The 13,311-nt window shown below is 35.2% G+C and overlaps 1 protein-coding gene across 2 annotated transcripts in view; it reads left to right on the forward strand.

The window, feature by feature from the left end:
• Window positions 1-1,683: 1,683 nt before the first annotated feature.
• LOC100367332 (uncharacterized) overlaps window positions 1,684-13,311 on the forward strand; it is a 44,333-nt gene continuing 32,705 nt past the window's right edge. For both annotated transcript variants that reach the window (XM_085490631.1, XM_085490632.1), the window contains exon 1: window positions 1,684-1,886. In XM_085490631.1, coding sequence (XP_085346757.1) covers window positions 1,841-1,886 — 46 coding nt within the window. In that variant the 5' untranslated portion in view covers window positions 1,684-1,840. The remainder of the gene's footprint in view (window positions 1,887-13,311) is intronic.

Below are 13,311 nucleotides of genomic sequence, written 5' to 3' on the forward strand. Positions count from 1 at the left end.
ATACAACGGTAAAACGACTGTATGAAAGTCTGCGTAAAAATTCTCTTTAAAAAGTTTGACCATTGAGAGATATATATACAAGTTTTTGCTCTGAATTCCAGGCATATTCGGAAAAAATAACGGTAAAATCACGATAATTACAGATCTATAAACAGCGCCACCATGCAAGTATTCGGTGTATTCTTTCGATTGAAAGTACCAAAACGCTTTCCGAGGTCGTTCACTGACTTTCGACCTATGAGCGATCAATTTATTATATTGATTGCTGCCTAATTGTTGATTTTAATAATAATAATATAATAATAATAGTTGATTCAAATGTCAGGGCCTCCGTCCATTACATCAATCATTATAATACAAAATTAAACAAATTCATCACTATTCGGTCAAAATTGACAAGGTCATAATACACCATGATATAATTCTGGCTCGAACAAAGATTTGCAGTTACTATAACAACGCAATCTACCTGATTGACCAATCGCTGCCGACCATTCTTAGCGATAACAATCACATAACCTTTCGTGAAATAAACCTAAGAAAACTTTGCTGTCTCCGGCTTGTTGTTCAAACCATACAATTCCAAAACCTTGTCGATACAGTAACTTTCTGATCTTTGTTGCCCGCGTAACAAAGTTAAACAAATATTTCTGTAAAAAGGTCAAATTTTGACAAAAATGTCGAATAAATGCAGGCGAAACTCTACAAAAAAAGTCACTATTCAAAAAAACGAAAATCGTTCGTTTAACTACAACCACACAAACTCGAACACGTCATCATACGGATATCCAGCATGTCAGCGAATGGTGTAAATAATGAACTTATTGCATAGGGGCGGTGTGCAGAGAATTACCGTCCCGGTGATTCCGAATATAAACTACGCAATTTGAGAAAACGTGAACAAGTTGAATTAAAATTTGTAATGACCCACAACCACTCCAACCTCCGGGAAAACAATCTTTCGTCGGTATATATTTGATGCGATGTATCGTCATTGAAGTTTAAAAGCGTTGGACTACCGTTCGATTCGATCGAATTGTTTTTCTGAGAAACTATTTGAAAAGTTATTATTTATTTATTTCAAGAGTGACACGTATGTAAGTGGCACCAGAAGAACATACACTATGTTTTTTTTTTATCAAAGTTTCTTGAACATATCTCAAATTCTGAATGGATAGAACAAAGAAGAAGTTTAACTAGTTTGTGCCATGGCTGTCGCGAATTGGGGGGGGGTCCCTCTGTGGACACGCGTTTATGACGCTTATCACCAGTCCTACATAACTTCATAAACAATTTAAACATCAAATTTTATTATTTAGATATTAAATTGACATTAGCTTCTTTCGGGATTCACAGCAAATCGTCGAAAATCACAGCAAAGTAACGCATTTCAGCTGCTGTTAAAAATATCTTAATGGTTACGTCAGATCTATTTTTAGTAAGATCTCGTCACCTCGTAATCGTAATAAGTGTATTGGTTTCTATTCGACGAGTGTATTCATTATATGTTTATTTACATTCTGTGTCAATATCGATCTGTATCCTTTAATTTTGAAAGACAATGTTTGACCATATTTTCCTTGTCATAAATTTTACAATTACAGTCTCGGTTTGCTATGTGCCCTCATTTGACCCTACCGGCAACAGGTGGCTACCTTATTGGAGTAACGAATACACGTACAATTCGCAATGGTTTTTGGGAGATCCGCCATATTGAAGCTGAGCTCGGGTTATTGTTTTGTTTTTTCTTTATGTAGCGCTCCTGGACTTTTTAAACTTTATCGTTCGTGTTTCATTGTTATCTGTGCGCGTATATTTCGGGCAACTGCCACACACAGATATGTCTGATGTTGAAGAAACAGCAGTCAAAGGGAAAGTCGAAAAAGGTGAGTTGTCGCTAGTGTGAAAACGCCTCTGTCCGTGCGATGATTATTCGATAACTGGCTTTGAACCCTTCCTTTAGTTAGATACTTTGACAAACCCGCTCCAACATGATAGATCAAATAGTCGTCCATTCTACTTAGGCAGTCGGTGCTTATATACATATTTTCCAATGTTCAAACAAAGTACTCGGTTAGCTTGAACAGACGATCGTCGATAATTGTATACATTTCGTTTAGCACACATGACGAAAATTAATTAATTGGAATTTAATTAATGCTTTATCACCTCAACAATCATGAGACCACCTTCGTATTTAATTTTTTCATAATATAGCATAATATAAACAAAATCAAGGCCTTTTATTGCATATTGTGATATAATCGAAATAAATATTTTCATACGACACAAGACGTTAAAATTATCATTGTAATTAATAATTACTTCCCATTGTCAGTGTGTATGTACAAGAAGCTGATTACTTTATACTACTTCTTTCCATTATGAAATTTCGAAATAATTAATATCACGTACAAATCTTTAGCAACATGGTGGCATGTAGACACAACACCCAGTCAGCTGTTGTGGCCGTGTTTGAACTGTGATACCTTGGTTAGTTGAATACCTCGGTCATCTAGAAACGACACATGGGAGCGGCACTTCCGTGCACCCTCTTACATTACTGAAAGTCAAGGGGTGGTTCATTATTATGACCAACAACTGATTTTTAACTAAATTTACTCATCTGATGTGCTTTTAATTGTATTTATATTATTTGTGATGGGCTGGCAATGTGAACTATATGTACCGGGGTATATTTAAAAAAAAAATAGAATGAACCATGGTTCTTGAGGTCCATGACCTTGGATTTCAGCTGACCCTGAGTTTGTTGTTGCTTTGCTTTAAAAGTCTACAAGTGTCTTTAATGTCTACGTTGTTGAATTAGTTGCTGGATACACTCAATCCATTTTATATAGCACTTGAACCGTTTTGTATACAGGTATTTTTAGAGTGTTCTTGAGCAACTTAGACAACGTTTATTTATTACTCAATTTGTTCAACATGAATAGAAAATTGCTACAAAGAGTGACTGATGATCTCAATACAAAATAAAATTGCAATTACAACACAGTGCAAAAAAAAACATAATTGGAATAAAATTGCTAGACAACTAGATGAGAGAATTGTATAATACAGTCAAACCTGTGTTTAGTGACCACCTGTATATAAAGACCACTTACCTGAGGGACCCATAGGGCAATTTACGCAACCTGTATATAAAAATTGAGGTTGATTAATTAGCCTCCATATGAAGGATACCTGTCTATAAAGGACAATTCCCTTAAGTACCCTGGAGGTGGATGCATTTGATAATATAACAGCATTTTCCTTATGTGAATCCTGAGTTTTGCTCACTAAAATAGTCCAATGCTATTGGCAATTGCTTTCGTAATAATGTCTTATTCAAATTATTGATTAGAAATTGATAACGACTGTGACTCAATCATAAACAAATAAACAGAGCTGCTTGGTACTGTGTTATTATTCACAACAATTTTATGATTGACAGGTATCCTAATTGCAAATAATACTGTGTATGACAAAAATGCTGGACTTTGGAATTGAGAGGGCATCCAGTTTCTCAGTCAAAATAAATGAAATTGTCCTAGCATATATTTATAGGACGGAAATAATATTTTTCTACAGACAGCAACAACTAACTTGTTGGGCATCAATTAATGTCTGTAAAGTTCAATCTCTGCAAATTACTTCATACATGTATACTCCATGTAGGAGACAATCCTTAACAGCTTAAATATCACAACTTAAATGAAATCAAGTTTAATCACCCATTCTCATTTTACTCGTTTTCGACCTTCTTAACAAAGAAGCAAAATCTGAATAACTGGAATTTTCTTGCAAGTTACAATTCTTATTTTAATGACTCAATATTAGTTGGTCTTCTACAGCATTTACCAATTAGTTGTCAGTTTCCAAAGTAATTACATTCAATCACTGTAAATGCTTACAGAGCACAGTGTTTTTTTTAATAATATACAGTAGCATTTTAACCACTTTTAGACGTGAACGTTGATTTCCCTCTGGAATTTCAATTTTGTCAATTAAGCAGTCAAATACTCTTAAGACCTAAAACTAATTTTAGTAAAATACAATTATAATTCATATTACATGTGTATTGTGTTTTTACAATATTCAATTATTAAAATAAATGTGTTATTACTCCAGACGTATTAAGGAGATAGACTTCCACTAACCTTTCATGACCTACCAGTGTGAAATTGAGGCTATTGAGATAAAAATAACACAATGGTCCAGGCTCTTGGAGTACTAGAACTCATTACTGTACTACTAATTTCAAATTACACTAGCCATCACAAACATTGGACCATCAGATTTTTACATTGTACTATTCATAAAATTTGTCAAACTGTCTCCAAAATCACTTGCGCAATTAGCATTAATAAACATACTTTGTAAAGTGATCACAGTTGCACATGTCTGATGACATATTTAATAACTTTATTTGAGAAGCATCCTAACTGTAAAACCAGATGTTTAATGAACTTTGATCTATGTGTAAAAATTAGAGACATCAAAAAATTTCAAGTTGGATACTGTAAATGCATTAATTATTCACTGGGTTTTAATTTTCACTATTTTTCCTGATAAGTAAAATCCACTAAATTAAATCTATGTGAACATGTAAAATAACAATAAAACTCATTGTTTCCCCGATAAATTTGGGAAATTAATTAAAACACAGTGAATTTACTCAAAACATCAAAATAGTAAGATTAAACGTTGGTGAAAATAAATGGTTTTACAGTACATTGGAGTCTCATGAAAAAAAAATGCATAAATTTATTTTTTCATGAAGATGATAAGATAAATAAAACTTGCTATACTTTTGTTGAACTTTATCCTGAATATAAATAAATACCATAATTGATCAAAATTTGTTTTTTTTCTGGACAAATGTATTTTATTTTTCGCTAATTCTGAACTAATGGGACATGGCTTAAAATGTTCACTTATGACTTTGCTTGTCATATCTCATAACCCATGATTCAAATTTTAACAGTTGAATGTTGTAAGCCATCCCTCAATATAATTGTTCATTGGCACTTTTAAGGGTTATTTTTTAAATATACTAGTACACTTATGGGACCAAATAGAAACTAACTCTCTATTAGCTACAGATCTTGTTAAAATTTTTGGAACAAATCAAAAACAACATATGAAAATTTGTGCTTACAACTGGTTTTTAATCCGTGTCGAAAACGTGCACAGAATGGTCGTTTTGTGCACGTTTTCGACACGGCTTATCAGCTACCTCAAGTGCCAGATCCATGAAATAAACAACCAATGTCAATAGAGTAGCCTAGGTGTTAAAATGGATTAAGTACTGGCAAACCAACTTCTGCATAGGTATGTTTCTAAACGCTTGCTTTTTAGCTGATTTAGTCATCATTTTTGAACTCAGAAGCCCGCAAAACCTAATATTACATGTGAGACCGAAACAAATCCGTTGTGATTTCACATTTTCCCGTAAAAGGGATGTTGGCTGTTCCCTCTCTGGACTCCCTCCCCGCGTATACTAGTACTGGTACTACCATGGATTAGTACCTTCCATGGTACTACCAACTCTAACTATTTGGTGACGCATGTCAAGTTGTAAATGGGCATCAATACTCATTTCGCCCAATATTTCGCTTTTATAACATTTTATAACATATCACTTAATTTCCGACCGGAAACACGACCATGTTTTTATCCCTTTTTTTTCTCACTCGCTTATTAAAAACATTGACCGCTTGTTCAAACACTGAACACTGGCACATGAGTTGTCGAAATGGTTGTTTTAGTGCTAAAGTTTGAGGATTCAATGAGTATTAACCATTATTTAATTTCGAACGACACTTCCAAACCATCATACTTTGTTTCGTTCGCGAACGTACAGTGGGACTGTGTTTCGTTTGAATCCAGGGCTGCTATATCATTTCAACAACATGATTATCGAGACAATTACGTGATACAGGCAATGCTAACTCCTTAGGGCAGAGAGCAGATACACCAGGAACATATTGATGCCACGGCCATGTATTTAAAATGTGAGCATGCAGACGGGCGATATTTCTGGGTTCGCGCGCTCGAAAAAATAAGCGAAAATTATTCAACAGGCGGTTGCAAAAGCGATTAAAAATGATAATCGAAAAGCAGAAGCGAGCAGGAGGTTGGGTGAAATTAGTGCTGTACATTCAGGTCCTTTAGTACTGTTGTATCGTCTATTTCGTCAACCGAACGTTACTACCCGGACCTGCTCTTCGATTATTATTGCAAATGTTTTTCCAGAATCAATTGGGTACGTTATTTTAGAATGATTTTCATTTGGTTTCACCAAAGACAATTGTCTTTGGTTTCACATGATAGTTAATCTGATTTATCATATAGCATTACAAACAGGAAGTCCTCGGCATGGGTCAGAGTACTAGTATACCCCAGACCACTCGTTTTGATGAATGGTCTGGGTGTGGCTTGTGGGTAAGAATAGAAAATGAATTTCGGTGAGGTTGTGATTATTTGGATTTTTGAGAACGGATTTTTACTATTGAAATGAAATTATCACGTCTAGGGGTGAATTGTTAATAGGTGAGGTGATGTTAAAAAACATAAGTAGTTCATCTTTTTGCGTACACCGCAACAACAAAGGTTTATTTTCTAACACAGATCTCCAGTCAAGAGGGTGGCGTTTGGACGTAACCCCGGAGTTAAACCATAGACAATATAGTAGGAAGGACAAGCAACTCCAGCGATTCTATTGTAGCAGGGTAGGCTGGAAAAAAGTTAAGCTGATTTAAACTAACCGTTAACATGAACTAAGTATTTATTTTGATTTCTCGTTAAGGTAGAGATGCCTGACAGGTATTTTAATTAGTTAATTAGGCAACCAAGATGACCTCCCTTGTCCACAAAACTATATACAGCCAAAACAAAGTCAGCTTGGACATTCAGTTGTGAGACATGACAAAATAAACTGTGCCAGTGATAGATTTCGCGAATGAAAGAACAAAATAAACGCAATCAAAGACGCCGACCACGCGCGTTCGAAATAAATAGAACTGACGAGAAATTTCGCCTGCATCTTTCACTCACGCAAACGCACACACATGCTATTTCCGTATATTGAATACGTTGGTAACGGAAGGGACAAGTTTAAATCATCTTTGTATTAACACAACTTGAAAGCAACAGTCTCACACTGAATATATGTTTATAAATTATCAAACTAAACAATCAATGAAGCGGACTGCGTAATTTCGTTGATGAGAGTCGCCTACGGTATTCCATGGGTATTCTAAATGGCCGTTGCTGATCTCGAGTTCCCGTGTGTAGATGATTTGCTCGATGTTTTTTTTTTCGGATTTTGATGACTGTGGAAATGATAGTGAAGAAGATCCAAACGCAGTAGACACAGCAATTCATGTTAACAACTTTGTGTGTGATTCAGAGCCCGGGCATCAACATCGAAGATTTGCGTTTTCTTGATCGTCACGTAAAAGAAACCCTTTGAAACGCTAGCAAAAAACCGAAAATAGTGAAAATAAAATAATAAAGACAATCGTGCCTCATTTATTCACAAGTATTCAAGTTATTTTGTTGAAATTATTAATAAAAACAGGGTATAACGTAGCTAGACGTGCATTCAGGCTGAAAGACTAGACGTGTACTAGTCAAGATGGCGACAGACGTGAAAACGGAATGAAAGTCTATTAAAAAAATGTGAGACAGACAACAACAAAAAACAAGTGTAGTCCGTGAAAATAACAAAATTTGACGATCTATGCATCATGAAAACAATAATATTCGTGTATTTTGTCGAATACGGGGTACAAACTTACACATGCATTCCGTTTGAAAGAGTATGAATAAGTAGTCAAGATGACAACAGACATGAAAACGGATGGATTGAAAGTTAATTTCAAAATAAGTGCAAGACAGAGAACAACAGAAAACGAGCAAAGTCGGTGGAAAATAACATAATAAGAAGATTCATGCATCATGAAAACCAAAATATTTGAGTATTTTGTCGAAAACGGGGTACAACCTTAGACATGAATTCCTGTTGAAAGAGTGTTAGCTATTGTCAAGATGGTGACAGACGAGAGAACATACGGATTCAAAGTCTGTTTGAAAAAAAAAATGCGTGGCAGAGAAAAATAAAAAACGAGCATAGTCGGTAAACAAAGACATAATAAGATTCATGAACCATGAAAACAAAAATATTCAAATATTTTGTCGAAAACGGGGTACAGACTGAATATAACATGTACGGAAACATTACTGCCGTCTGAAACTAACTTTTAATTTTATTCAATTAAACAGGAACATATATATTAAAAGTCATATTTTTTTACTAGTGAACCACGTTCACGAGAACATCTGATAACTATTGTGTGTTCGGAAGATGCGCATTGCGGAAAGATACTTGTAGTTCGATACGAAAGTAGTGACATCGCATGGAAGTAAATATGACGTCATTGTTTACTTGCTCATCATAATATTCCAGCCCTGCTTACGTTGGGCATATGGCATTTGACATTGGTGTTACTATACTACTATACTGTCTATGGTTAAACAGGGCCCAAATTGATAGGGAGTAAAACACGGAAGTGGAAGAGCTGTCCATGCATTGACCAATCACACAAGAGCTCACAAACACCAATGAAATATTTGTTGTTGTACTTAACAAAGGGGTTTGGCACTAAAAACAATGGAACGTTTATAGGCTTAACGTTGGATTTAGATCGTGTTATAATCCAAATCCCCTACTAAGACTTGTAAGCACCAATTTTCATATGAATGTGGGTTTTATTTTGTGAAAGGCGCCAAAAGTTGTCGTTAGTGCTCTAAGGGTTAAATTATGCACATGGGGAACTCCTCATATTAAATCACACATTTCAATTCTTATTATTAAAATTACTTACCGACTGGCATGCATCCTGTCAGTCGTGTGTTATATTTTGTTAACAGTGGACATAGTCGCACGATGTGGTAGTGGCTTATAAACAATACGAGTCAATTTTGTAAAGACAGCACTCTTTTTCTGACAACAGACAAATTTAAATTTAAAATTATGTCAAAATCAATTCCACCCTGATATAACATGGTCAAAACGAAGGTCGCATTCTGTTTATGCTACTCAATAAAAAGCAACGTGTTTATTGCATGATTGGGTAAAATACATAGTATGAATAATAAGTCACAACAATACGCCACATAAATATGTGGTCAGTAGGAGAGTTTCCGCAGTAAATAAGATTGTAGTGTAGCATATAATGAATGAATAAATGCCACATCAATTCTAAGCAAATTACTTTTATATTTGACTAAGACAAGTTATGTCATTTACGCCACACAAATCAGATGAAATATAAACCATGAATTATTCTGAAAAACACATCACTTGCTAATGCTAGATACTCGTAACCAAAATGAATGGGAACACTATGTCAGCAGGCAATGCATTACATGGTTACCATTTCAAAATATGTCATCCCCAACAGGAAAGTTAATAATTAAACATCAGGAAAATGTATTGTTTGAAATGTCAATATTACAATAGGATACTAGTAGTTAAATTTGCTACATGAATTTAATTAATATCTTGATTTTTTTTAGCTCCACAGTCGACAAAGTTAACAACGTGGAGCTCTTCATATTACTGATTGTCCAGCGTCTGTAGTATGTTGTCTGTCATAAACTTTTTACATTTTTGTTTTCTTCTTCAAAACCGTTAAACCAAATGCTTTCATATTAGCAACATAGATTCGTGGGGTAGTCGTCTGTCAGATTTGTTCATTTCGTGATGACATTTTTGATTTTCTAATTTTGATGAATATTTTATTGCTTTGATACTATACATATTGTTAATTTTCTAATGATATCTTCAGTTTTTTAATTGAAATGTGCATTGCTAACAGCAGAGCTATCTCAGTCTAGAGACTGCTTGTTTATTTAGTGATGTTCTTTGCTCTCTGTGACTATGTTCTCAAATGGCTAAGAAAACAATGTAATATAAACAACAGTGGCTAAAACTAGTGGCACTTGTATGTGCATGGTGTGCTGTAGTGTAGTGTACAAAAAAAATGTTTGCAGCTTTAGGATAATCACAGAATTTCATGTAAACATTATTATAGAAAGCCACAATGACGACATTTGAATGATTCAAACTATGAAAATTCTGTTGAAAATATCTGTCTTCATCCAAATTTTTGAAAAAATTATACAGAAATATATGACGATGACTTGGTTATTTAAAAGGTTAAATGTTTTTGAATCCAATAAGTTTAACTGACGGAATCAAATGTTTTCAATAGTTTTAAATGATACGCTCAATTAGTCTTCAGTGAACTTATTTTAAGTATAATTAAGTTAGTCTTTGAGTGTTTTATATTGGTAATTTGGGTTTTACGGTAAGCTACACTACTCTTGTCGATTTTTCATGCTTCATGCTTGCTGTTTCTGTAAATGACCTCTGAGGTATACGGTTGTCCATATTTGGGCATAGCATGATGATGTTATTGCTTTTCATTATCATTAGTTTATAATATTCTTTTTATTAGCCCTGAACCTGCATAATATTTTGATAATCAGACTGATTGCCCCTGAACCTGCATAATATTTTGATAATCAGACTGATTGCTCCTGAACCTGCATAATAGTTTGATAATCAGACTGATTGCCCCTGAACCTGCATAATATTTTGATAATCAGACTGATTGCCCCTGAACCTGCCTAATATTTTGATAATCAGACTGATTGCCCTGAACCTGCATAATATTTTGATAATCAGACTGATTGCCCCTGAACCTGCATAATATTTTGATAATCAGACTGATTGCCCCTGAACCTTCATAATATTTTGATAATCAGACTGATTGCCCCTGAACCTGCATAATATTTTGATAATCAGACTGATTGCCCCTGAACCTGCATAATATTTTGAAAATCAGACTGATTGCCCCTGAACCTGCATAATAGTTTGATAATCAGACTGATTGCCCCTGAACCTGCATAATATTTTGATAATCAGACTGATTGCCCCTGAACCTGCATAATATTTTGATAATCAGGCTGATTGGCCCTGAACTAGCTTAATATTGGGAGAATCAGGCTGATTGGCCCTGAATCTGTAAAATATTTGGGAATTTTAATACAATTTATGTTATGTTATTCTATTCTATCCTATTAGGGACATTGGGGTTAATACACTACATGTTAGAATTATTTGAACACATATTGGCTAGTATTTTTCTTGCAAAAGTTTGCTTAGATATGTTGCTAAACTATTATTAGGAAGTTGTATTATTCTATGAGGAATATTGAGATTGTTACAGTACATGTAATATTGTTTGAAGAAAATGAATATTAATTATTTTTTGTATGCAATTAGATATGATAGTATTAGTTAGATGCTTAGATAGTATTTTATTGCATTGTTTCATATTAAACCTTTTTGCTCACATTTGTTGTGCAAAGCAAAGATATTGTATGATTAGTTTGCTATTCATCCATACCATTTTTTATTCCATCTTTAATTTTGGTTTTTAATCAACAAGGTTGTAATAGTTGGGCTATGTTTGCACAAATAGAAGTTCAAACATTTCAAAAATTGACTTGTGGACTTGTTTACTTTGCATCTCAATGACTAATTGCTCAAATAGATTGTAACCTGGTAAACATATACTGCTCTGAGTAGTTCAATATTTGTTTTTCTCAACTTGTAGTCCTTTCGTCCATGCGGAAGCAGATGATAGCATAGTTAATAAAAGAAATCTAATATATTAATGTACATTAAATCTCAACTTAATGTCAACATTTTATTATCTGTCTTTCTTCCCATTTCCGGTATCCATTTCAGTTTTATCGCCATATCAAAATGCAATAATTATTTGTCATTCCTGCATGTGAAGCACCATCTGATATCTCTACAACCAATCATCAGATCTCTATAAAACTTGGTCAATATATATTCTAGGATAATGCATGGACTTATTTAGTTTTTGGTTGAAATTCAGGCATATTGATTAAATCTAATTTGCTTATTAGCAAACTTTTTTTTAAATTTTTAGACAGACCCAACAGATTTCAATAATACTTGGTACATAGACGCTCTCAGATAATCCACTGACTTGAACCATTCATATCAATTACCTGATTTACATAAATTGGCCAATTTTTGGTTGTTCCATTGATAGCGGTTTCTCAAAATCCACTCATCAGATTTCACTGAAACTTGGTACACACAAGTAGGTGCTATGTGGTAAACCGCAGGTTTGGACTTGAAAGCCTTGCACACAAATGTTTGAGGAGGCTTTCAAGTTTAGCATTGTAGCAAACTGTAAAGCATGGAGTAAATCATATTACTGTGAAAATATTATATTGGTCATATAAGGTGTTATTGCATGTGAAGGTGAGCCAACAAACACTACAATGATGTTAGTTTGTGCAAGTTTGTGTGATTTCATCCCAGATGAAAAATTGTAAATGATACCCAGATTTCAATTTACATGTACCATGGGAGCACCACATTTCACCATGGTAGCACCACATTTCACCATGGGAGCACCACATTTCACCATGGGAGCACCACATTTCACTATGGGAGCACCACATTTCACCATGGGAGCACCACATTTCATCATGGGAGCACCACATTTCATCATGGGAGCACCACATTTCACTATGGGAGCACCACATTTCACCATGGGAGCACCACATTTCACCATGGGAGCACCACATTTCACCATGGGAGCACCACATTTCACCATGGGAGCACCACATTTCACCATGGGAGCACCACATTTCACCATGGGAGCACCACATTTCACCATGGGAGCACCACATTTCACCATGGGAGCACCACATTTCACCATGGGAGCACCACATTTCACCATGGGAGCACCACATTTCACCATGGGAGCACCACATTTCACCATGGGAGCACCACATTTCACCATGGGAGCACCACATTTCACCATGGGAGCACCACATTTCACCATGGTAGCACCACATTTCACCATGGTAGCACCACATTTCACCATGGTAGCACCACATTTCACCATGGTAGCACCACATTTCACCATGGGAGCACCACATTTCACCATGGGAGCCCCACATTTCACCATGGGAGCCCCACATTTCACCATGGGAGCCCCACATTTCACCATGGTAGCACCACATTTCACCATGGTAGCACCACATTTCACCATGGGAGCACCACATTTCACCATGGGAGCACCACATTTCACCATGGGAGCACCACATTTCACCATGGGAGCACCACATTTCACCATGGGAGCACCACATTTCACCATGGGAGCACCACATTTCACCATGGGAGCACCA

Source organism: Saccoglossus kowalevskii, chromosome 15, assembly GCF_978046115.1.
Source record: "Saccoglossus kowalevskii chromosome 15, keSacKowa6.1, whole genome shotgun sequence".
Taxonomy (NCBI): Eukaryota; Metazoa; Hemichordata; class Enteropneusta; family Harrimaniidae; genus Saccoglossus; species Saccoglossus kowalevskii.